Source organism: Apis mellifera, linkage group LG16 (genome assembly GCF_003254395.2).
Source record: "Apis mellifera strain DH4 linkage group LG16, Amel_HAv3.1, whole genome shotgun sequence".
In the NCBI taxonomy this organism is placed as follows: domain Eukaryota; kingdom Metazoa; phylum Arthropoda; class Insecta; order Hymenoptera; family Apidae; genus Apis; species Apis mellifera.
The window spans coordinates 5,873,720-5,899,399 of NC_037653.1; the positions used below are offsets into that span (position 1 = coordinate 5,873,720).

Genomic DNA, 25,680 nt, shown 5'->3' on the forward strand with positions numbered 1-25,680 from the left:
TTATAAAAGTTTTTTAAACACGATTGAAGGCACTTTGACATATAATTATGATTTTTACTTACATTTAAATATAAATATTTGAATTATTCTAAATTATGAAACACATATCTTGTGCCTTTTCAAATTTTCAAAGATCTAAAAGTCTTATAAAATCTATTATAATTTTTGTTTAAAATTCTACAATAATATAAGTATAGTAATATAAAAACTATGTAGGAGTTTATTATTGCATTTTCTTTATTTTGATATCTTCAATTTTTAGAAAAATTCATTAAAACTATTTTTGATCTTATGAAATCTTAATAAAAATGTAAAATGTTTAGTTCATAACAAGGCATTTTTATATATAAATATTATTGTATTATATAAAAAAATATGAAACATAGAATTTATATAAGAAGTATTTAAGAGTATTTTTCTAATAAAGTGAATGAAAAAATAAATAAGTTTTTTTTATTCCTACGAACGCGATAAATGAGGATATGATTTTACACTAAATAAAATCCAATTATATAATATATATACAATAGGATGAAAGCGAAATATCGTTCGTATAATTTATTTTAATTTTTTCTTTTATTAAAAATTAAAATAAAAATATAACTTTACCGTTTCCAAAAATTATTCAACACGAAGATAGTAATAATTAAAAAAAGATACATATTAAAAATAAAATAATAACTACGATACTACATTTCATTTCTTTTAATTATTACTCTTTCAAATTAAAATTATATCGAGTTTTAAACGTGTATTTATTCATCGATATAATTATCGATATATATATATATATATATATATATATATATATATATATATAATATATACATAATTGTTGACAAACAGGAAATCAAAAAAATATTTGAAATTTTTACTAATTATTGCGTAACTTCTTAAAATTATTTCTTCTTTTTTTTTTTTTTTTTTTTTTTAATGTTAAAATTTTTTTTCTACACATATGACGGAAGACTGATCAATTCTGACGCGCGATCGTTTATAACATTAACATGACTAATAGATTGCTCGATCATTTAAAACGTAATATTAATATTAATATTAAAATAAGTTACATAATTACACATGGCAAGGCACAGCAAAGTGGTAGGCAAACGGGTACGACTGCTTTGCCGCTGCTCGATTTCGTTTTGCTTTTTGAAGACGCTTCGTATTCGTATTTTCCCTTGGCTTTTGCCCATCCTCCCTGTAATATATTATATCATTTTTATCATTTTCATCGTATTGATTTATCACGCGCGCAACATGAAAATATTATCTTAAAAATTGGAACCAGAATTATTCATCATCAATATTTCATTATATAATATAATACTTTATATCCTAATAACAAGAAAACATTATTCTTGTACTTACACCAGCCTGCGACATAGCCGCGCTATATTCTTCCTTTTTAGTAAACTCTGCAGCTCCCGGAGGATAATAGACCGGCGGTCCCGCGACATTTTTACTTTTCACTTTCGGCGGTGTGTGGGGCACAAAGTCCACTTCCTTTTTCACTGCCGGCGAGTCCCTCTGTTGTTCCTTCTCCCTTTTCTCGATATCTTCCAGTACCTCGCGCTAAAAAGATTGAAACGATTTAAAAACGAAAATTTATCATCACGACATTTTAGATATACAAATATTAAGAAAGAACCGTACCTCGGTGTCGGAAAACGACGCCATTAGGTCTTCCAACTTTTTAGGAGGGGTCTGCACGTTGTTAACGGGCTTGGCTCGAACATCCTCGACCGGGAACGGTTTAGGTAACAAAACCTCGTGGTCTTCGGGGTTCTTGTTCGGCGGTATCGTTGTGGTCGTGTTCGATAATTTATATATAGCGGTGGATTGCGGCTGGGCGCTAGATTGCGGCGGCGGCGTATAATAATTAACCGGTGTTCCCGGTTTATCGGGTGTCGGGTGTCGTCCGGTGGACGGTGGCCGGCTCGGATAATGTTCCTCGATTCGATTCACAGTGGTGTGGGTCTCGCACACGTTCGCCGGTTGATTCTGGTAAATCACCGTTGTCCCCGGATGATTGTCGCCATTCGGGTACGCCATTCCGTCCACGTGATAATACTTCTCGTTCCTCGCGATCGTCGTTTTGTTCTCTACGGGCGGTGGCGAGCCAGGATGATGATGATGATGATAGGCCGTCGGATGGCTCGGCCTTCCACCGTGATGATGCTCCTCCCGATAGAATTTCGACTCTTGGTGAATCGTGGTCGATTTCTTGGCGACGTCCGTCACAGGTGGCGGCGGGCTGCCGTACCTTGCCGGACCCTTGGACGGCACGTTCTCGGTCACCGTTTGATAGGTTTTGATCGTTTTGTCCGACGTGGTTCCTTTCGGTATCGTGTACGTGATGGTTTGATCGCCCGGCAACACCACGGTCCCTGGCACGTTGCCACCCGGCAGATACGTTTCAGGCGGCCCCGGCAACTCGTACGTGTACGTCTTGATGGTGGTGGTCACTTTCGTGTTCGGACCCGGCGCCAGGTTGATGGGCACAGCTGGCGTCGGCGATGGAACCGGGATGTACTCCACGTTCCCGTATTCTTGGGCAGCGCTCGACGTGTGCACCGTGGTCGTTACGGTGTTTTGTTGTTGTACCGGCTCCGTTTGGTAACCTGGGTTATTTTTTTTTATTATCGTTTGAATAAATTAATTGTTTTCGGTCCCTTGAAAATTATTTAATTATAAGCTTACTGCTCGAAGATTCTGCGTGGATGTATTTGACGTCCCTTTGAGCAGCCGGGAGTGGAGATGTTTGCTTCGAACGAGATGTAGAACTGTCATTGTACACCTGAAACGCGGCCATCCTTTTTTTTATATTTTTTTAATTCGTGCGTAATTTTTGGAAAAATTGTCGCGGGAGACGAAAGTACTCACTAGCTCTCTGTTCACCGATTTGCCAACCGGTTCTATGCCACGTTGCATTGTGCTTTCCTCGTAGGTCCTTTCTCGAATATCATCGCTGCAAAGTGTATTGTAACGTTACACGATGTTGTGTGTATCACGATGCGAAATAAACAATGTTGCCGGTAACATAATATTTAAATGCACAATTTCACGACCGTGGAAAAAAGAAAAAAGTAAAGAGAAGAAGAAGAGGGAGACGGAAATATCAATTCTCGATTTCAACTCGGTTTAGTTTTCTCGAAACTTTAATAATAAGAGATATAATTTTGTTGGCAACGGGTTACGATAAAATAATTTTAGTTCGCTTCGGGAAAGAATAGCGCTTACATCATAGCCGCACTGCTGTTCGTTAACGCATTGTCAACCGTCCATGAATCTGAAAAGGAAATTTCATTCGATTAATATTCGAAAATTATTATTTTTTTTCCCCTCCCCTCCTTTTCCAATTTTCCTTCGAAGCGAGGTCTCGACCATCACCCAGTAACCCAATGACAATGGGGCATCCTTGCTCCTCAATGTCACCGATTTTTCGACTCGATCGGCATCTCCATTCTTTCTTCTCCTCTCCTTCTCCTTTTCTCTCTCGGTCCGTAGCTTGGGACGGAGGGACGGAGAAATCGGGTCAACCTTCTGTTACACGCAACCCTAATATGGATACGGTTGTATATCGTGTGTTACCGCAAAGAACGCACACAACTCTCGGTCGCAACGTCACTTCCATATAGAGAGACGAGCAGCGCGGAAATCTTCTCCGCGCGTATAATGGCGTTGTCGTGTTACCACGGTTTACCGGAACCTCGTAGAATTTCAGAAATTGCGACACCTGAACTAACTAACGCAGCGTCCCCCTTTTCGCGTGCATACGTTTATATTAGGGATAATGTTTCACGGTGGATGAGCGTTTCCCGCGTTTCCTTTCGCTATTTGCTATTTGAATTCGTCTTCTCTCGAATTTATGCGCCAACTTTGGCCCATCGTTATCTTAATTGTACGTTTAATCGAACCGTGCGGATATAACACTCGTCGTTAAACGACGGTTAATAAACGTTTTTATTACAAGCTCTATAAGCTTGTAATTTTTACACAGATTTCTTTTATAGGATAATTCCACTCTTATTGTCTATTAAATTTTTCTCTCCAGTGTATTTGTGTACGTAATGTTCCTCGATTTTTTTTCTTTTCTAATTCTAAACGTATCGAGCTTTTCTATCCTCCTCTTTCTCTCTCTTCTCCCAGAATATCTCGATATCCACAACTCGTAGTAGAAAATAAAGAAGGAAGGGAAGAAGATTATTCACACTGGAACGTTATTTAACAATAATTATTCTATCCTTCGTTCCTTTTCCTCATTAGGGGTGGGTATTTAATCCCACGTTTACGTTTAATTTCATTGGCGAGGATCGAGGTTAAATGGGATTCGATTGATGAAAAGGAGGGGCGGCGAACGAACTTACGAACTTACTCCCTCGTTTTCTCGTTCTCATTGTTAATTAACCGTATACCTGCAAGGCCGTTCCACGCCTTAAAAGGAGCGACACGAGAGTGGCCAGAGCCCCCTTTCCTTCCAACCATCCGTTTAAAAGCGCTTGCGCGCGATTCCTCGCGAACACGCCCGAGGGTTCGTAGCTGGTGTAGCATATCCGGCAAAAAGCTTTTTATCCAAACTGTTTTTGCCTTCTTTCGAATTTCATTTCGAAATCTTCCGGTTTCCGCGAAGAATTCGAAGGCGCGTCGTCTGAATATCGTCGAAATTGGAATTCTTTCCCGTATTTAGAATCGAAGATCCAGCGCGAAGGCGAGAAAAGTTGAGAAAATTTTCTCTCGCTCGATCGATTTAAAGGAAACATCTTGGAGGGGAGGTGGTAAACGCGCTTGGTTTCGATTCAAAGAAGATAAAAGAGATATCTTACCAATTGGCTTTCCGTCCAGTGTTTTGTTATATTGATACGACACCTGTTTGTAAGCGATCGTTTTACTTTGCCCGGGTTGCACCTGAAACATAGATCCAGTCTCATCGTATTGTAATTTTTTCTTTTAATCTAATAATAGAAATGTTCGTTTTACTACGCGAGACAATCGTATTCGTATTATACTTTTGTCTCTACACATTTTATTGCAACACATCTTTACGTATCCATCTCCATTGTACATTTTTTTTTCTTTAATTGTCGTAGAAGACACATCAAACTTTCTTCCCCTCCACCCTCCCTCGAATCCACGAGTTATTTTATATTTGTTCCTACGCAGTGATAAAGATACAGATATCTCTTTATCTCCGCGCAAATTCTTTCAAAACGTTTCTGCTCGATCGAAAATCTCGTGAAAATGGGAAAAACAAAAAAAGAAATTTAATTGCCTCGAAATGACAATTACGTGATGTTTGCATAAAAATGCACGGGGAGAAAGAAAGAGGAAAATTGGGTAAAATCTGTCGATGCGCGGAACGTTCGAGTTTTTCCACGAGATCGGTCCCCGATATCCAATCAAAAAAAAAAAAAAAAAAAAAAAACGTAGAACGAATGCAACTCGTCACAGATTTCGATTTTCGTGGCCGAGGCGTGTTATTTCGTATGCAAATTGGAAATAGGCGGTGTCCTCGCGCGGTGGGGGCCCCTCTTAAGGGGCCCGCGGTTGTTTGCATCCCCCCGAGATGCGCGCGATAAATTGCACGCGCGGAGAACTAATCTACATTTTCATTGAATGTTACGAGTTGGCCGGGAAACTGGTCGCAATTACGCCCCTGTAACAGCGCAATCCTGCATCTTTGCATGATCTTCTAATGTACGTATCTCGTAAGACGTCAGATTTATGACACCGCATTCCGTATGAAACGAATCGTCTTATTTCCCCGATGTTATCCGGTGATCGCATGCCCATTGTGGAATTCATGAATCCTTTTTTTTCTTTCTTGTATTTTGTATTTTCTTTTTCTTTTTCTTTCTTTTTTTTATTTTCTTGCGAAAATAATGGAAATTTTCATAAGAAAAACTCTGCTCGGATCTGATATTAAAGCGAATTTAAATAGCAAAAGGTGTTTTTTTTTTTTTTTTTTTTGTTATATCGTGAGTCGCCATTGAAGTGGTATTCTATAGGTTTTATTTTTTTCTTTTTTTTTTTCTTTTATGAAAATAATTTTAAACGAAAGAAACTTTTGTCTAATATATTGTATCTCTTCTGAGATTTTAAATTAAAGTTTGTAGGAAAAAAAGAAATGATAAAAACTATTCTCGTTATGTAATGTAATAATCTTGCGTATTGAACGTAATATTCTCGATCCACGAGTTAGACCGTTGATGATTTAACTCTAACGTGTACGAGGTGTACGCTATAATTTAAAATAAGATTGCACATTTGGTCGACTTGTTTCGGTTGAACTTTAGATCAAATTTTGCGGTGATTGCGCGTCAAGATTACGAGACTTTACTTTAGCGCTAAGGCTGATCTTACTCTTTCAAGCAATTCTAATATATTAGATAGATATAGATGCCAAGCACCTCGAGGCGGATCTCGTGCGATGCAATCTCTTTGACATATAATTGGAACCGTCAACAAAAGAACGTGAAAAGGCAAAAACTAAAATTATGGTGGTTGCATATCCGTCTAGTCATTTTCCAACTGGTTCTCTGTGTTAAATATACATTATCGTTTCGCTCTACTAAAATCCAATCGAAACACTCGTTATGGATTCAATATAAAAAAGTTCTCTTAAAATTCGAAACCAATATTGCACCACTCTTTTTTTCATTTCATTACAATTAGATCGAACGAATATTCCGTAAGTCAATTGTACTACTTGGATTCCAATCGTTCTAGTAATTCGCTTTTTGTTAGAGGAATTCGTTGAAGAAAAAGTGCCCTAGTGATCCCTAGTAGCCCTAGGGAACCCTAGCGATCACGTAGACTTGCAAACTTCGAGACTCTAAGTTGGAATTTTCGTTTAATTTTATAAATTCGAAATGAATAAAATAATTTAACTCACATTCTGTAATTCTGAGTCGATGAAATCCAGACCAGGAATACCGCTTGGTGCACCACTCGGCCCGGTGCTCACGTATTTTTCCGTGGTGGTTGTCATCGTTCGAGTTGGTGAAATAGGTCTGACCGATTAAAGAATTTATTTATTTATTCTTTTTTTTTATTCCAAAAAATTAAACTACTGTATTCTACTCACCTGCCTTCGGAAACAATCTTGGTAGGATTCGCAGCTACTCGATACTCCACTTGAGGCGAAAGTGCCCTGCCACCGCGACTGGGGGTGGTGCTTCTCGAAACACTTGTTTGCAAATCTTCGAGGAGAGCGTCTGAAATCATTAAGCAGTTCGCGCAATTTTTTCTAGTTGAAGATAACGATACCCTTGTAAACGCGTATTTTCGATAAATAGAAAATAACGAAGGAAAATTATGAAGTAAATAACGCATATCTTATCACGAGCAAAAAAATTATTACATCGAATACGTATATATACGTCGTATATATTCTTGACAAATTTGATCAAATGGATGACTAATTTGATTTGCACGAAAAAAAAGATATTTATAGCAGTCTCTTTGAATCTCGAACGAATAAAGTTATTTTCGTCGTTGATATCATGATTTAATTGTGTAAAAATTAAATGAAAAATTGAGAAAACGAAATACGGAGTACGATGAGTAGCGTTTTCGAAAGAAAGATTAAATACGACTAGCAAGAAATCTTATACGTAATGACGTAATTTAAAATTGTTTATATTTTCGATGTAATTCCAAGAACGAAATCGATCATTCTTCCATTCGATAGCGCAGAAAGTCAGAATTAGATAGAGCAATCTCGTTCAAATGACGATCGAGTTTCGTTTCGAGTACGAATACATTCGTAGGGATCTAATCAACTCGTCAAATGGCACGTATGACACATGCAGAAGGTTGGTCGAAAAAGAACGAGCCAGGTGGATAGGATTACACCTCTCTGGTGGCACATTTAAAGATTTACCTAAGTTGTTTTCGAGGCTGTTGGCCGTGGTTGTCGACTGGCTCTGGCCAGATATAGGGCCACCATGACTCACGATCTTTCTGCTGGTGTGCGTCGTCGTTCTCTCCCTCACCGCGGCTGACATTGCGCTCTTCTTCAAATTCCCTGCCTCACGAGGTCTGGAGGACAATTTAAACAGGGGGAAAAAAAAGTAAGTCTGAGCCTCCGTTGTCTCCGTTTAAAAATATCAAAGCCCGAATTTCTCGAATTTTTACAACTTCTTAACACGTTATCTTTTCGATAAAACGAGTCTCTGCAATTTTTTTTTTCGTCCAAACTTACCAAAACAGATTTTTATAATTTCCTCTATTTCAAATTAACTTTTAAACGATTGATTTTCGAACCTCCCATATTTTCGAGATTCTTCAAAGTTAATTAAACGAGAAATTGGTTTTCAATCTTTCCAAAACCAAGATCTCCTTTTGTTTACTTTTCCAATTTCCCAAAAATTTTAATATTCCACTCTGAATCACGATAATCCTATCATCGTCTCGTAAGGACCTAATTATAAATACCGAGTAGTCGAGTTCCTAGAACGCTTAGCCAATCGATCACCTCCTCCCCTTCCCCCAAGATTACGATTTCCAACGAATCATCGTCACGTCAATTAAATACGTGACGCGATACGAAAATAAATCTCTCAGTTGGGTCAGATCCTCGAATCTAGCTCGCCTCGATCATCGATTTCGATAATCGATTTCGATATATTCCTCCTCTTGTTCCCGCGAGAGAAATTCCGCGTATTATATCCTGTTGTTATTCCTTCTACCCCTCCGCGTGTCGAACGGAACAGTGCGTCTATTTATAGACGCTGAACGTTTATAAATATGGCAGGAGATTCGAGGAGATTGGGGGAGTGGGGGAACTGGATCCCGCGCGCGCGCGCGCGCCGCTGGAAAGTTTCGCGGAGAACACCTGAACCCGGCCGAGAAAAGGCCCGCCTCGGTTTAAAACCGAGCTCGAAGCGGGCCGGTGGCATTTCGAATCAAGTGGGCGCGTTTATGCGTTTATCGCGCCTCTCTTGACCGTTCCACAACTCGCTCGCTCGGTGGAAAACTTCGCGTGCGAAGATTTATCGTTGGACCGGCTCGATCCACCGCTTAGTGTACGCGTTTACTTTGCTCGCTACTTGTGTTGCACGAGATTGGACGAGATGTCTCTTGGAAACTAGTTTTGCAAGAGGTGTGTTAAGAGAGGGGGGTATAATCGGCCACAGCGTGGGCCGCAGATTTTTCCCCTCGACGTTGGGTGACGTTTCGGTGGCGAATTGATTTATGCGAATCGGTGAAACAGGGTGTCGAGGATTTTATCGATATTAGTAATTTTGCAAATTTTGATTATTTCGTTCGAATTAGAGATAATTAGAGGGAAGGAATAGAAAATTTCTTCCGAATTATTTTTACCCTTATTTTAAATGAAAATTTTATCGTGAATGCACAATATTTTTGGAAATTCTCGATAGTAGATAAGATTTTGATTGTGCATATAAAATAGGATTCCGTTCGAACGAGATATATAACAGATATATAACAGGGTGTCGAGAATTTTATCGATATTAGTAATTTTGCAAATCTTGGTTATTTGAATTAGGGATAATTATAGGGAGGGAATAGAAAATTTCTTCCGAATTATTTTAACCCTTATTTTAAATGAAAATTTTATCGTGAATATACAATATTTTTGCAATTCTCGATAGTAGATAAGATTTTGATTGTGCATATAAAATAGGATTCCGTTCGAACGAGATATATAACAGATATATAACAAGGTGTCGAGGATTTTATCGATATTAGTAATTTCACAAATCTTGGTTATTTGAATTAGAGATAATTATAGGGAGGGAATAGAAAATTTCTTCCGAATTATTTTAACCCTTATTTTAGACGAATGTTTATCGTGAATATACAATATTTTTGGAAATTCTCGATAGTAGATAGGATTTTGATTGTACGTATAAATCTTTGATCTATTTTTAGTTTTTTTTTCTTTTTGTTCTTACGTTCAAATAGGATCCCGTTGGAACGAGATATATAACAGATATATAACAGAGTGTCGAGAATTTAGTAATTTTATAGTATTAATAATTTTGTAAATCTTGGTTATTTGAATTAGGGATAATTATAGGGAAGGAATAGAAAATTTCTTCCTTTATTTTAACCCTTATTTTAGACGAACTTTTATCGTGAATGCACAATATTTTTGGAATTGTCGATAGTAGATAGGATTTTGATTGTGCATATACATCTCTGATCTATTTTTAGTTTTTTTTTCTTTTTGTTCAAATAGGTTCGAACGAGATATATAACAGATATATAACAGAGTGTCGAGAATTTAGTAATTTTATAGTATTAGTAATTTTGCAAATCTTGGTTATTTGAATTAGGGATAATTATAGGGAGGGAATAGAAAATTTCTTCCGAATTATTTTAACCCTTATTTTAGACGAAAATTTTATCGTGAATGCACAATATTTCTGGAAATCTCGATAGGAGAATCTCGAAATCTAGATAGGATTTCGATTGTGCGTATAAATCTTTGATCTATTTTTAGTTTTTTTTTTTTTGTTCAAATCCGTTCGAACGAGATATATAACAGATATATAACAGGGTATCGAGGATTTTATCGATTAGTAATTTCGCAAATCTTGGTTATTTCGTTCGAAAGGGGCAATTATAGAAAGAGAATAGAAAATTTCTTCCGAATTATTTTAACCCTTATTTTAGACGAAAATTTTATCGTGAATGCACAATATTTTTGGAAATCTCGATAGTAGATAGGATTTCGATCGTGCGTATAAATCTCTGATCTATTTTTATTTTTTTTTTCTTTTTGTTCTTACGTTCAAATAGGATCCCGTTGGAACGAGATATATATTTAGAATCAGTGGTCCGGAGCGTGTAGAAAGTATTTCCACGGGAAACGCCAAACGGCGGCCGGTTGTTTTATTCCGGCGGAGACATCAATGCGAATGGGGCAAAGGGGCCAAGGAGGTCTTCCAAGAATCGAGGAGGAGACTCGCTCATATGATCGCCACTGAAACCTTGAAACGCAAACCCGGACGGTTTCTAGAAATTCGTATTCTAACGAGTCCTCGAGATAAAAAAGGATTCCTCGGGACAATTCGAAGGTAAAATTTCTCTCACGATTCACGTGATTTAAGATTCGCGTTGAAAAGAATTTTTCAATATCGTTATTTTTAAGTTGTTCCTCGCCAATTTTTCCTCTCTCGAGATGAATCTTTTGGGAATTTTTCTTCAAAATCTGTGGAGGAAAAATTGAATGTAAATAATTTCATCACTTTTTTTTCAATTTTGTCGAAATTCATTATCCGGAATGAATTATTAGAAAATCTATTTTATTGCGAATTTCCAATACGTTCTTTTATCGTCGAATGAATGTTATCAACGATAGATTTTTAAATCATCGACTTTATCGTTAAGACTCGCACAATTTATATTAATTCTCTATGTTTATTCCATCTTGGCTAACTTCTTCATCGCTTCTTTTAAATTGATGAGTCATATCAGTAAGAAAAAAAAAAAAGAAAAAAAACTATACTTGCATCCGCAAAATAAATAAATTCTTTATTATTTTGATAAACGTTATTCTCATATTATTGCGCTTCATATATATATAAAACGACTTTTTATAAAGATCCACTCGAGTATACTAATTTAAAACACGTGTAATTACACAGCCGGGTGTACGAATTCCCGGACGTTTTAATTAATTTCGTCGATGCGCGATTTGATCAACTGCGGATCAGATCGAATCTCTTTTAACGTTTTACATCGTTCTTTCTTATCTTTTTCGACATTTTTCACAACGCAGCTCTCATCGTTCCTTCTAATTTTTCAATTTTTCTAAACCACTCGATGCTTTTTTTTTTTTTTTTTAAAGCAAATTCAAGGGTTAAAGATTGTTCTTGAGTAGATGCATTCAAGCGATACGATAACGCGGATCGTTAACGCAATGTCATGGTAATGGTGACATTGTGCATTGTCGTCCAAGGTCTTTGCACCAATCAAAACGATGATGACCGCAGTTGATCCGATTCTGGGAGCGATAGCTGCCGCTTAAACGTACAGTCTCCGTCAAAAGTCTCTTTAATCTCTCTCTCTCTCTTGAGAGAGTTTGAATTTTTTTTTACCTCAATGTTTATTCCATACCTATAAAAAAAATATATAAATATACAGTGTAAAATAAGATTTCAAAGTAATTACTTATACGAACGAATACATAAACAGATCGTAAAAAATTTATTATCGATTCTTGATAAAAATTTTTAATGGCTCTGCCACGGCTTCGATTCATTAAAATATATAATTGATATTTATAGTTCGTATATAATAACGAAAGAGAACTCGGCATCGGGTTGGAAAACGTTGAAAATACGGGGAAATAATTTAAAGGGAATGACGAAATTAGCCGTTTCGAACTCGTGTTCGAACAATTGTTAAAAGCTGCGTTGGCATAAGTTACTTTTAAACCTAAGCTACGGGCTCGTAATCAGCGCGAATTGCGATTCGAGTCGATTACACGTGCGTTTTTTTTTCTATTCTTTTATTTTTCCTTTAAAAATAATAATCGAATCGGTACGTGATCTCTTTCAATGATTCCTCCTTTACTTCCACCTTTTAACCTTTTTCTGTCCAATTGAAAAAAAAAAAAAAATTACACATCGCACGGATTCGAGTTAAACAAAGCAACAATAAATAAAGTTCTCTCGAGTATTAATTTAACAACGGTTAATACGAAGATTTATTATTCGAAACTGTCAACTTATCGTTCGTATCACTCTAATAATAGTGTTGCGCTATTCCTTTCTATGATTCAATCCCGCAATCTTGTACGATCGAAAACACAATCGGATATTTTTGGTTCAGTTTTAACCGTGGCTCGGCAATAAAATGTCGAGGGCAAGTCGAAACATTTTCGTTGATGATTTGTTCGCATCCGTGTCCCTCTCCGTGTCGACATTCGACGGAAATGCGGCTAAGAAATTTCAAGGACTTTTCGATGGCCTTCGCCAGAATGCAGCGCTCGCTTCAATGAAGTGATCCGTTGGTGGTAGCTTGCCACTCAGAGGTGAAAGGTAACTAATCGACCATTCGCGATAGAAAAATTACTAACACGCGTGATACCTATCTTTTTTTACGCGAACAATCATAAATAAAATGCACAGAGTATTCTTTTAAAAATTTTCCCTTTCTTCTTATCTCTCGATTTAATTTAACCGCGCTTCGAATGATAATTAATTTATAACAACCTGATACGTATCTCGTTCAGTTTATAATTAGAAAAATATATAAAAAAAAATGTACATGCATAATTTATAATGTTACAGCTATTATCGAACGAGAATATATGCACAACACGCCTATAAATAGTGTAGAAATCATCGCGTAGATAAAAATTTATAAAAGTAGAACATTTTTTTTCTTCATATCTTTTCGAATTGCGAGTATCTCGGTTCGATAAAATCGGGAATGAAAACAAAGCTGGGCTGGTATAAAATTAACGACATTTGACATCACGTGGGCGATGGCAATGGTCCAGCCAACTGGCGCCCGGAGTTTCATTCCATTTCCACTTTTCTCCTCTACATTCTGATCCATCCTGTTCTTTGTCTATACTCTATAAATATGTTACACGACTTTTATGAAAGAATAGCGAAATCTACCGATAATCTTTCCTTCTCAAGAATTTTGTTAATTCCACATTTTTTAAATAGATTTCATTTCTCTCTCTCTCTCTCTCTCTCTTTTTCTTGTCCTCGATGAAAACGTTTCTTAATCGCGGTCATATCTTCGCTCGTATCATTAACGCATGAATATTGCATCACATTCTCGATGCGACACGGTTGAATACAAATGATGTGGAACGTGTAAAAAATATCGTGGAAAGGTGAATCTCGTCATTTTCGAGGGATATATCCCCGATGATTTTCCCCCGATATAGGAAAAAGGAACGATGCTGGTGCTCGTTTCTCGGTTATGAGAAAAATAAATCGGCGAGATCTACGCTCGTTTTTTGGCTCGTCGCCCAAAGGTGGGAGTTTTAATAAACTGTAGACGAATCTGTTTTTGGCGTAACGCCTATTTTTGTGCCCGCTTTCGTTCCTCGCCGTCCTCTTTTTCTCCGATGATTGAACGATTACGTATTATTTATATCCGCACCGTTTCTGTTTTCCTTTTTTCTTTTTTTTTTTTTTTTTCGTCTCTTGTTTACCTTGCCGGAGTGGGGGCAACTTTTGTACTCGTCGACAAATATTGACACTGGCGAGAATTTCCGCAAGAATTGCATTAAATTAAACGATCCATAACTCAATGCCAATTATTTCTTTTTACAACATTTAAAGAATTATATATCCGTTATACGAATCGAAATTCTTGAGAATTCTTGTCATTTCTTTTTTTTTTTTTTTTCAAGAATATAAGGAAACTATATTTAAATAATAATTAAGATACATAATTATGGAAATGAATTCACCGTGATTATCTACCATCTCCACGTGTCTTCAAAAATTCTCGTTCGAGCGACGAAAAAGAAAAAAACCGAAAATTACATCGAGACGCAGAAATTGACTCGAGGAGACGAAACGCGCGCTCTCTTATCACAGATAAGAGTTCGCGTTTCTTTTTTAATCGCGAATTTACGAAACGACAACAATCGAGAATGAAAACGTCAGCCGATATAACGACGCTTCTCTTTTAATTGCGCTTCTCGGCTCGAAGTTGTCACTCTGAAACCGTGCACGATCCTTGAAACACGCCTAACATGGATGAAAGATCCACGAAGAAGAAGAAGAAGACGGAAAAGTGGGAGTTGACCTTCCGCCCATCTACGAGAGAACGAACGCCTGCTCACTGGGTTACGTTCATCCATCATTGGGATCGATCGATCGATCGATCGCGTCGCCCCGTAATGATTAACGATCGTATCGCGAAATATCATCGAAGGGATCTTAATTACGCGTTCGTAAGAAACGTTACAAAATCCTATTTTGTTTAACCGGTTGAAAGATTTAACTCCTTTTACTTTGACATCAACCTATTCAACCTTTCGGATTTCGGAACACGAAAGTGAAAGCGATCTTGAGATCTTCTCGCCCACTAGATAAATTTTACCCGTGACGAGTAATAATTTTTAAAGATTTTAGTATGGTGATTAAGGGATATTGTTGTGGAATTATTTCTTTTGTCAAAATCGCGACGAAAGAATTTATTATCGTAACCTGAGTTTTCTTTCGCGATTATAAATGATATAAACACATCGTATATCTATCCTTCTCGAGTTTATTATCGTACATTTACATGTATGTAAACGGTGGAATAACAAAAAAAAAAGTTGAGTAAAAAGTCCAGTAATAGCTCGTGTTGAACGTATCCACGTATAATCACTTCCTCTAAGAAAATGTGTTTGAACATACGTGGAGGACGAGAGTCGAAAAAATATCGAGAATCGGGATCAGGGTCAGAAGGAAAATTCGCGCTCCGTGACTCATTTCGGCTGGTAAAATAAGCGCGTGCTCGTTCGAAACGTTTGGGATTCGGATCGATGAATCTTTTTCTCTTTCTCTTTTTTTTTTCTCTCTCTCTCGAAAGATCTCCAGACGTAAAGTAAACGTGAAACGCGTTAACCGGCGACATGGCTTATAACGACGGCCACTGTTCGCCTGCACAGCCTCTCAAAGGCGGCGAGAGTTTTTCCACGCGGCGAGATTAATTGCTCCACGCCATCCCGGCTGGTAGTGTATTGGCGGCGGCTGCATTTACGGTAATTCAATGTAAATAGGGGGGAGAAGGAGGGAGGGAGGGAGGAGAGAAGGTCTGTCGATCCTTGTACCTGATACAATCGGTATTTGACAAATCGTATTTAGTCACGCGTCACCACGCGATCCAGTTTGCGCCTTTAATTATACTTTCTTCGCGGTATTCGATTTATTGCCCGTTTTTCCGCTGTCTCGAAACGATTTATAAACGTGTATATATTGAGCTAACACTTGCCCGTCCCTCGACACTGAAATAAAACTTAAATAAAATTTGTAGTAATTCTCTTCTCGGTTAGAGAAGTTTTTCTTGGAGGTATATCGTAGAGAGGTGGATGGAGATCGAAGGAGATTATTTTCCTCCTCTTCCTCCTTTCAATCCGACGAGGAGGTGCATTTAATAACGCGTCGTCGATCGATGGGGGGAGCCGAGTAGAGTATATGAAATATTGGCGGATTGAATAATTCAATGCGAATATATTCGGGATTGTATGCAAATATAGTCTAACGCGGATTATTTATTATTTTACGGAAAAATACGACTATTTGATTTGATATTAATATAAATATCGCGTTGATAATGATATAACTCAGAAGCGATATCAGCTTTATTTTCTTTTTTCCAGGATTTAAAATATCGTAGATATTTAAAAACGATATTTTGCGAGCGTCATAATTTCGAATATAGGTGAATTAAAAATCGAACTCGTTAATTGGACTTACCTCGCGAGAAAGGGTAATCCGATATTCGATAATAAAGCACCGGTAGTTTCACCTTTCGGTTGTTCGTTGTTACGTTGTCTTTTTTCGTCGAAAAAATTTCGCGCGTCGAGAAGATCGATCGTCGAATCAAGAAAGCGTCACACGTGACACCGTGGAGTGCCCGTCCAATACTGACTCGATCTACTTTGCGTTTTACTCGCGAGTGCGCATCGCGGCGCAGGATTAGCTTTCGCGCATGCGCACCAGGATGCTCCAAGTCAGGTGCTCGATTCGTCGATCGCGTCAATTTCGAAGCGTACATGACTATGTAAGATGTTTTTTTTTTTTCTCTCGATACTCATGACGATTCGATTTTCTTTTTTCTTTTTCTTTTTCTTTTTTTTTTTAAGAAAGGAGGAAATCGTGAAACGAATTTTTCGTTTTTCTAATTAAGCCGACGATTTTATATCGCGTTCGAGATACGTGGAAATAAAAAATATGTGGGTGGTAAAAATTTAATGCAAGAATTTTGAAATATAACACATGCGAGGAAATATACGAGATGTCCGATAAGTATACGCTATTGGAATAAAATTATAATTTTCTCTTATCACGTGTATATTTCCTTATAAATCGTTTTAAATATTTCTCCAACCAAGAAATGCTCCATAACGGATCTATAACATTTATCTGAGATTAAATGGAGTATGTTAGGTGTTAAATCTAGCACGCTTGCGCGTGTGCGTTCGAGAGAAGTATGCGCAAGCGTAGTTTGTCCGGTCAGTGCGTTCGCAGAAGTCGAGCTACTCCTACGTACAGGGACGGGCAAATTCTAATGCTTCTGTAAAATGTCCGCTAAAGGCAGTTCGCGTTAACATGAAAAACAATGAATATTTTATTCATTGGAAATATAATTTTACTATCTCCTTATTCGTAATTGTATATCCATTATGCAAATTAGAAATCGGTTCATCTTCTTCTTGGTTCATACGATGATATCATGAGTAAATGATGTAGGATGTTAATGTTTATCTAGATAATAGTTTATTACAAATTTTTTGCTTCAATTTTAATTTATAATGAAATAATAAAATACTAGATTTATTTGTTTTATTGTTCGCAAGGTATTAGAATTATATGTGAAAAGTTTTGAAAAAATTGTTACTGCAATGTAATGTAAAGTAAAATTTTATAAGTTGTGTATAAAATTATAAATTCCAATTATTTAATTAACTTTAAGTAAATTATTGTAGATAGAAAAATTGTTTCTATAGATATCTATTTTCTTTAATAGAATACGTCCCTGCCTGTGCCATATTTCTTTTCTTTCGCCCACGATGCCACAGTCCTTAGTATCCACTTCTACCTTAAGAATCGTTATTTATGGTAATAACGTATCGCGAAGAACGCATCGATATTACTTTTATATTCAAACGGTTTACAAAAATAATAAATATTTTATAACAATTAAATTTTTGTGTAAAAAATAATGTAATATAATACAATGAATTTAATGAATTCTTTATTATAAAATAACTTTTGACGATTATGATAAATCTTATTTTTTAAATTATAATTAGAAATAGATAGATATAAAGAAATGTAATATAATAAAGTATGAACAATTGTGTCTTGATATGAATTTAAAAATTATTCAAATGAATATGCAAATAAAAGAACGCGAATAATAATTCTATACTGACGAAACAGAAATTGAACGAATCTGTTGATGATGTCATTCTCGCAATTCCTGTTCATTCGTTATAATAGAATCTATACAATTTATTCAATTTTATAATATAATTATTTTTCAAAGCTAATATTTCATCGAGATAATTGAATTTTATTAATTTTTGTATATTATTTTACAAATTATGATGAAAAAAAATGTTTCAATATCGTATTGTATCTATATTATATCGTTTATATATTTCTACAATCTTAAAAAATTAAATAATTTAAAAATTTCTTATATTTTTTCCAATTTTTAGTTTTTATTTTTTCAATTTACATTATATATTATAGAAACGTTGTAAACGAATAGATTTCTCTATATTCTTTAAATGGAAATATTTTATCGATAACAAATTTTTATGATCTTAAAAAGATAACTTACCATTTGTAGAAAATATCTATTAATTGTCCATTATAACGATGATACATATCAATATTCGCGAAATATTTAATAATATTCATATAATATATATAATATATATACAAAAGAAAAATATTCGCGAAATTTGTGTATGATTTTGAATTATATACAAAATCGAACGAATATAAATACATATCGACTGTTTGTATATACGCGCGTGTATTATCGTTTATTAAACCTCAGTTCGGTCGATACCGTTGTACTGTACGTACGTATCGAAAATATCTCTTTAAAATATTAGAATATTTAAATATTTAATATATAATTTATAATTTTCGTTTAATATTTTATTAATATCTTAAGAAATTTTTCATATATTATTGTTATATAATATATTAACGTTTGTAAATAACATAGTAATTTTATAATAACGAAACGTACCGTTAGTTGAGAATAAAACGCGATCACTTTCGTACCGACAGTCGAGAATAAAACGCGATCACTTTTTTATCGACAGTCCAAACGCGCGTATTTTAAAAATTATTCATTGAATCTTATTTTTATTTTGATTTCGTGTGTGATAAATTTTTAATTTTTTATTTTCTTTTTTCAATCAATATTCCAACGATAAAAAAAAGAAAAATAATACGTAATAGAACAACTTTTATATCAGTTTAACTAATAATTTTTTCAAATCTCAAATACATTTCTCAATTAATCGTCTCTTTCCGAATCTCTTCAAATTTCTTTCCGAATGGCTTCAAATTTCTAATTCAATTATTCCAGACAGCTCATCCTTTCTGTGTGGTACACGTTTTTCGCGTTACGTGACTGCTCATTCTCTTTGTGTGAACGAGACAAGGAACTACGTACACAACGAAGCCAGTATTGTGCACACGCGCAAAACCGTAGGTAGTAATTTTCTCTGTTCTGGGCTCGCAATAAGGGTAGAGGGCAAACGCCGACAGAAGGTTGCTCCTATAGGTGGGGAATGCATCGAATGGTGGTGGGAAAGAAGGAACGATTGGTAAGGTTCTGTTGATACAAGTGCTAACACGCTTGGGACGATGGTGTGCGTGCGGTGTTAACCAGCAACTCTCACTCGAGAAGAGGAACGTCAATGGCAAAAGAGTATGTAGCGAAGTGCTAAGAAAAAAAGGAAAAAAGATGTGTGGTTGTCACTATACGCCGTATAAACAGACGCACGACCATTTCGATTTTTACGTGCTGGTCGCATCATTCGTGCAGATCTTGCAATATGGCTGATGACGTTGAACAAAGTACTGTATCGTGGCGGTTCCAAATTCGATGTTAATTATATTGCATTCATTTATGCAATTTTCACTTCAAGATAACGTGGAAATATGATTATTCATTTGCAGTTCATTAGGATGTTGTGATTTCGTTTAAGTTTTAATTTATTCATGGGAAGATATATTTTGTTTAACTGTTTAGTGTTACGTCATTTTGTTTTTCAGTGATTAATAATAGTGAATGAAAAATTTATCGTTAAATAGACATTTTAATATTGGTATGAGTTATTTTTTGCATTGATAATTTCTTTGTCTTTTTCTTTTTTTTTTTTTTTTCCTTGGAATATTATTATGGAGACGGATATTTGAGGTTATTTAAATTATCCATTTTATAGGAAATTCTTTTCGTTGTAAATTGAATTGGCATAGATGGAATACAAAAGGAATAGTCGATATCAAGAAAGTTTTAAATCCGATCTTTAATATTAAAGTTTAAATAACGAAGAATCGATAATTGATCGTTCCTTTGTGTTATTAATTTCATCGTTCCAGCTGTATTGAATTATCTGTTTATTTGATGTGGGAGAAAAGAATTCAGTTTCTATTAAATAATTAAAGAGATTTCGATTTGTATTTATTTATTCACCGATGGAGCTATATCCTCCTTTTTTGCGCATTATTCCAGCAAATTTAGGTAATAATAGTAATTAGTGTATAACGTAATAAAATTGCTTTTCATATTTGTAAAAGGCTATTTAATAAGATAAATCTAATACACTTGTAAATATAATAGACATTTCTTAAATTTAAATCGTTAATTTAATAAAATGAAAATTTTGGAATATTTATAGATAATCTCAACTTTTCCGTCCAAATTCATCATTGTTATTTACTCTAAAGTAAAAACTGTTAACTACGTCCCTGAGTTTGCTTCTTATCCTTCCTAGATCTGCAAGTATCAAGTAAGTAAATAAGTCCATGTTCAAAGACAAGGATCGAGGGATAAGATTTTTACAACAAGGAAGCAGAAATCGAAGCAGATACGAAATCAAGCGGACGTTCATTTTTTTTCTTTACCTTAATCAACAAGTATATACTTTCCTGAAAAGATTCAAATAAAGCTTTTTTTCTAGAATTTGAAAAAAGAAAAATTATAGCAACCATACCGTACATCAAATTCCCGAAACCTAACAAATTCCGTTCAACCAATATACGTGATATCTCGGAAAAAATCGGAATCGTTTCAAGAAGATCCAGATTATCGCGAGTCATCGAACCCACGCGTCGAAAGCAGCGAGCGTCTCCCTTTCAAGCTACGCTCCTGGCCACCGATCACACGTACACATAACTCTATACACACCGAACCAATCCGTGGAGGAGCTCCTAGGCCCGTGAAGCACAGCGAGGGAGGAAACGCAGAGCGGCGAACGTCATCGGTGGCAGGGAATGCAAAAGGCCAGATGGTGGGAGTAGTTCGGGGCTAGATTGATGGTAGGGAAGGAGGAAAGGTGGGGAAAACGTTGGTGGTGGTGGCGGCTGCGCCGGGTATCCGGCTGGGGCAGTAGTCGGCGGCGTTTCGAACGATGTAGAGAGAGAGAGAGAGAGAGAGAGAGGGAGGGAGAGAATAAGACGGAGAAGGAAAGAGAGCGAGAGAGAGGGTCGAATGGAATGGAAAGGCAGTCAGGTTAGCTGCGGCGCGGTAGGGGAGGGCAGGAACGAGGCAAGGCAAGCGATTTAGCTGGTGCTGGTTCGGCGAGCCACGAGTTGGAGTGGCGAGAGAGCAGCCGAGGTCCCGTTGCCCGTGCCTGCACCGGGAGAGGCGTCATGAAAGCGCGCCAGTTGACCGAGTGCACCTCACCTCGGACGAAACCGCGTATTTGCCGTCGTTGAGGAGAGGCCTACCTTGCCCTCTCTGCTTTCGTGGCAAGGATTCGGCCGGTGGCTCTCCTGCTCCTCGCTGTCACGCGCCTCTATTGTTTCTCCAGTGCGGGGGGAGGGGGGGGGGGAAATCTTGGTTTTTGCCAGTATCCGGATAGAATAGCGGCGCGGTATCCGTGTCGTGTGTCGGCCGAGAGTGTCGTACTCGATTTTCGTCATTCGTAACTCGTTGTGTGTACTCGTTTCGGAGAGAAGTTTCACCCAAGTCAATAGTGTGCGAGTGCTAGTGTGCACGCGTGATGCGTGAGACGTGCCGTTTCGATTGATCATCGCGGATGTCTACGCTTCGGTCTGCTATCTTTTGACAAGTTTGAGTTCGCGTTTGAGTGGGTGGAAAAGGACGAAGGAAAGAAGAAGTTTTTCGTTTGTTCCTCTTTCATCGACGCACGGCTTGTTGTTTCTCACGTCACGCGAATTTCTCGTGGCGCGATACGCGTTGTTATTGACATATCGATTTGGTTGGCACGGTGCTCGTTCCGTTTGGCGAATCGAATCGTCGTGCGGAGATCCAGGAGAGAAGGAAACACCGAGAGGAGGGAAAAGAAAACCAAAAAAAGAAAGAAAGAAAGAAATATGAAAACTCGTTTCCGTGACTAAGGCTCGGATGAAAGTATTAAAACGTTTCTTTCTTTCGGTTTCACGTTGATAACCACCGTCGCCTCGGTGGCCTGGCGTGTTTCACTTTGACGTTGAAACGTAGTGGCACGTTTCGGTTGATATTTCTCATCGTTCGAATCGAGAGAGAGAGAGAAATCGAGGAGGAAACGGAGCATTTCGACAGACACGCGATACTCTTTGTTATTCTTTGTTATCGTAACGATATCGTACACACAACGTTCCGTACGTACGTTCTCTTTTCGATTTCGTATTTTCCGACGATCGATTCGAAACACGAGGAGGCGAACAAAAGGAACAAAGATAGATTGGCTCGAAGATTAATTCAAATTCGTCGGGCGTTCGTAGCGACGTCAACGTGGGCCGCTTTAAACGAGCGAAAGGAAACTTGTAGCGCCAAAAAAAAAAAGAAGAAGAAGAAATAACTGATCAGACCAGAAGATTATCAAAAACCTCGTACATTCCATTTTATTTTTTTAACACAAAGTAACTGAAACGACGTTACGCAACGAGTTACCTCCTTCGTCGTAAGAGAAAGAAGAAGAGAGAGGCGAGAAGAATATTAATCAACGTCCGATCGAATAATCGCCTTTGAAGTACAATTTCCCCGATATCGAACAATCTGACTTGGTTAGTGACATCTCCTATTTCACGAAACGCTCGGTTCGTTACCTTGGCGTTGTCTCGGGCAAGGCAAGGAGGGTGGCATCCCCTCGTCGTCTCGTTATCCCGTTCCACGCTCGTCGAGGGGCCGAAACGGGACGGATAGGAGAGCGTCGAACGGAGAAGAAAGGACGAGGCCTTATCTAGGCCCTCCTCCTCCTCCAACTCTTTCGACCGCCGTCGAACAATCGAGTCGAAGAGAGAAAAGAAGAGAAAAAAGAGGGAAGAAAAAAAGAAAGAAAGAAAAAGATGATAATGCACGAGCTCGTTATCAAACTTTACGTGGCCATTGTCGACGAGCTCGTTGTCGGTTGCCCGTATCGTTCCAGGTAAAATTCGAAAGAAGAGAGGCACGACATGACCCTCGCCGTTTCACGGTTCATCGACACTTTTGCCTGACATTCCATTATTATTATTCGCATCGAAAGGTACCTTCCTTTCGGAGGAGGTGCGAGCTCAAGTTTTCAACGAAACGTTGACCCAGTCCAGTCATGGCGGAACCAGGGACCAGAACTATCGTGAGCAACGACAGAACGAGAAAAAAGGGATCCTCGAGTCCCCGTTGATCCAGAGTGAATAAAATCGTGAATGCCTCGGCTCGTCGTCGTCGTTTCAACGTCACTCGGCATACGAAAATCCGTACGAGCGCGGCCGCGAACTAGTCGAGCAGGAAGCGTGCACACGTTGGTGTGACACACGCGGTGACACACGTGGTCGGTCGTTTGGGTACCGTTTCCAACATTCCTATCCGAGCTGTCCGGAACGAGTTAGAGGGGAGGAGTGTTCCGGTTAGCCGAACCGTCGAGCCAGCCAGCCAGCCAGCCAGCCAGCCAGCCGGCCGGCCGTCCATGGATATGGCAGCCGCTGTTGTTGTCTCTCCTCCACGGTTCCAACGTTGTCGGCGGCGTGCTACCTGTGAATCGAGCGAACAGGTGTTGTCGCAAGGTGTTGCCCGGGCCGGGATACGTGATTCCTCGTGATAGCAGCAGGCTCGTCAAACTGTCTGCGCTAGCGTGTGTGTGTTGTGCTCGTGTTTAACTCGATCGATCGTGTGTGCGTGTGCGTGTGCGTGCGTGTGTGCCTGCCTGCCTGCCTGCCTGCGTGTGAGAGAGAGAGAGACGATCGACACGATTCCTCGCGTGCGTTCTTAGTGACCGAAAGTGTTTGACCGAAGTGATACACGGTGAGTTTAGGTGTAATAGGCCAAGAAGTAGGCCGCGGAGGAGAAAGGAGAGGAGAGGGAATATACGCACGGTTGAAATTGGTGCGAGGGAGAAGAAGAAGGAGGAGGAGGAAAGGAAGAAAGACAGAGTCGCGTTGATCCGTGTCGGTCGAAGAAAATTAAGGATGAAGAGCAGGATGGTCGATTGCGCGCGATCCATATCCAGGTTTCGCGGCACCCTTCTTCTGCTTCTGACGCTGCTCGCGGAGGTGAGTAGAGTGAGGAGACGGTGGTGGGTATAATCGTATGAATCTAGGACGGTGTCGTTGGAACGGCTTTCCACGAGAGAGACACTCGCCAGCCAGCCTCTTGTCTATGATTACGTTTCGCTCCGCTTCTTTTCATCTCTCTGCTCGCTAGCGAGGAAAGTTTTCGTTTGATAAATTTATTTTATTCCTCCTTTTTTCTTTCAATTTTGCTTATACGTTCTCTCGATTCATTTGAATTATTCCTCTTCTTGGAATATGAAACGGAAGGTGGATAATACGGTTCAAGGTTAGACAGAGTTATCGTTATCTAGATAGATCATTGTTCGCCGATATCGTTCTTCCTTTTTTCGAACTCTAAATTTCGAATGATTCGTAGAAAAGAAAAACAGCCTTACATACACGTATACACGCGCAACAATCGAGGCAATATCGTTAGTAGAAATTTGACAAGTCACGAGTTACCAATGCTAATAAATTTCTTGCGCAACAGAGATTGGAAATGGAACACGGTATAACGTGTTCCAGATGTAAATTTTTACGAGTCGATTGTCCCATTCGCCTCTGACTAATCGAAAATTTTCCAAGCCCGATTCGAAGGAGAGAATCGAAGGAAGGTGTTCTTTCGCGGTGTAATATCTCGTAGACCGAGTATCTCGTCTCTCGCCGAGTTGTGGTCGGCGATCGGTGAAGGGGAACACACACAGGCCGGGTATCTAGTCTTCTTTTGCTCGGCCGATTTGTGTCCCCGGGTTGCGAAACTCGTCTCACTTTCCCAACCTGAGAGAACGTATCCAACGCGTATTTGACCTCTGAATTCGAATCTCCTTATCGCTCGAATTATTCGAAACGATACGATTTCGTCCTCGATTCGATATCTTTGAAATTTCAATTCCAATTTTATATTAAGTTCTCGTGTTAAGAGAATATTGGAACAAATATATATAGGAATTTGACGAGTGCTTCTTACGCAAATTTATGACTCGTATTTCGCGGACTGTTAACGTAATTCTCGTATCTCATTGTCGAAGAATTTGATAAAAGTTTCGTTTTGCCGAATTCGATGATGGAAACGATGGCAGGTTGCTGGGACAAGGATAACTTTATATTGGCGATAATCGGCGTTTTTTTTCTACCTCTTGATATATTGTATGCGATTTAATTCCCCGTCGATGATTACGATTTAATGGAGACGTAGTTTATCTTCTTACTATCTTCGTAACTATGATATAAAATTATTTGCATACGCGTATATAAATACGATGTATATGTGTGTATTTCGTTATACGCG

The 25,680-nt window shown here is 38.0% G+C and overlaps 2 protein-coding genes across 9 annotated transcripts in view; one reads left to right on the forward strand and one right to left on the reverse strand.

Annotated features, from left to right (window-relative positions):
- Window positions 1-897: 897 nt before the first annotated feature.
- LOC408561 (proteoglycan 4) lies at window positions 898-16,734 on the reverse strand. Of its 2 annotated transcripts, XM_397509.7 has the most exons (11): window positions 16,419-16,595; window positions 7,886-8,043; window positions 7,088-7,217; window positions 6,896-7,013; window positions 4,827-4,908; window positions 3,244-3,292; window positions 2,887-2,971; window positions 2,704-2,800; window positions 1,657-2,624; window positions 1,372-1,575; window positions 898-1,201 (listed from the first exon to the last, which is right to left on the reverse strand). In XM_397509.7, the coding sequence occupies exons 2-11, from the start codon at window positions 8,007-8,009 to the stop codon at window positions 1,067-1,069; spliced, it is 1,992 nt and encodes a 663-aa protein (XP_397509.6). In that variant the 5' UTR covers window positions 8,010-8,043; window positions 16,419-16,595; the 3' UTR covers window positions 898-1,066. The 2 variants fall into 2 exon arrangements, with proteins under 2 accessions (XP_397509.6, XP_026301518.1); XM_026445733.1 differs by lacking the exon at window positions 7,886-8,043 and having other exon boundaries at window positions 16,419-16,734.
- Window positions 16,735-21,505: 4,771 nt separating this feature from the next.
- LOC100576384 (tyrosine-protein phosphatase 10D) overlaps window positions 21,506-25,680 on the forward strand; it is a 48,675-nt gene continuing 44,500 nt past the window's right edge. For all 7 annotated transcript variants that reach the window (XR_003306337.1, XM_026445886.1, XM_026445889.1 and 4 more), the window contains exon 1: window positions 21,506-24,392. Coding sequence is in view for 6 of the 7 variants with exons in the window: in XM_026445886.1 (XP_026301671.1) it covers window positions 24,309-24,392 (84 nt within the window). In the remaining variant the exon portion in view is untranslated. The remainder of the gene's footprint in view (window positions 24,393-25,680) is intronic.

Bases quoted from the DNA above. Each gene is read 5' to 3' on its own strand.
- LOC408561 (XM_026445733.1), bottom strand. From the start codon at position 16,719: ATGTACGCTTCGAAATTGACGCGATCGACGAATCGAGCACCTGACTTG. The intron at 7,218-16,418 runs GTAAGTCCAATT...TAATGATTTCAG, and splicing joins GGATTACCCTTTCTCGCGAG to ACGCTCTCCTCGAAGATTTG. The intron at 2,801-2,886 runs GTGAGTACTTTC...GCCGCGTTTCAG, and splicing joins AATCGGTGAACAGAGAGCTA to GTGTACAATGACAGTTCTAC.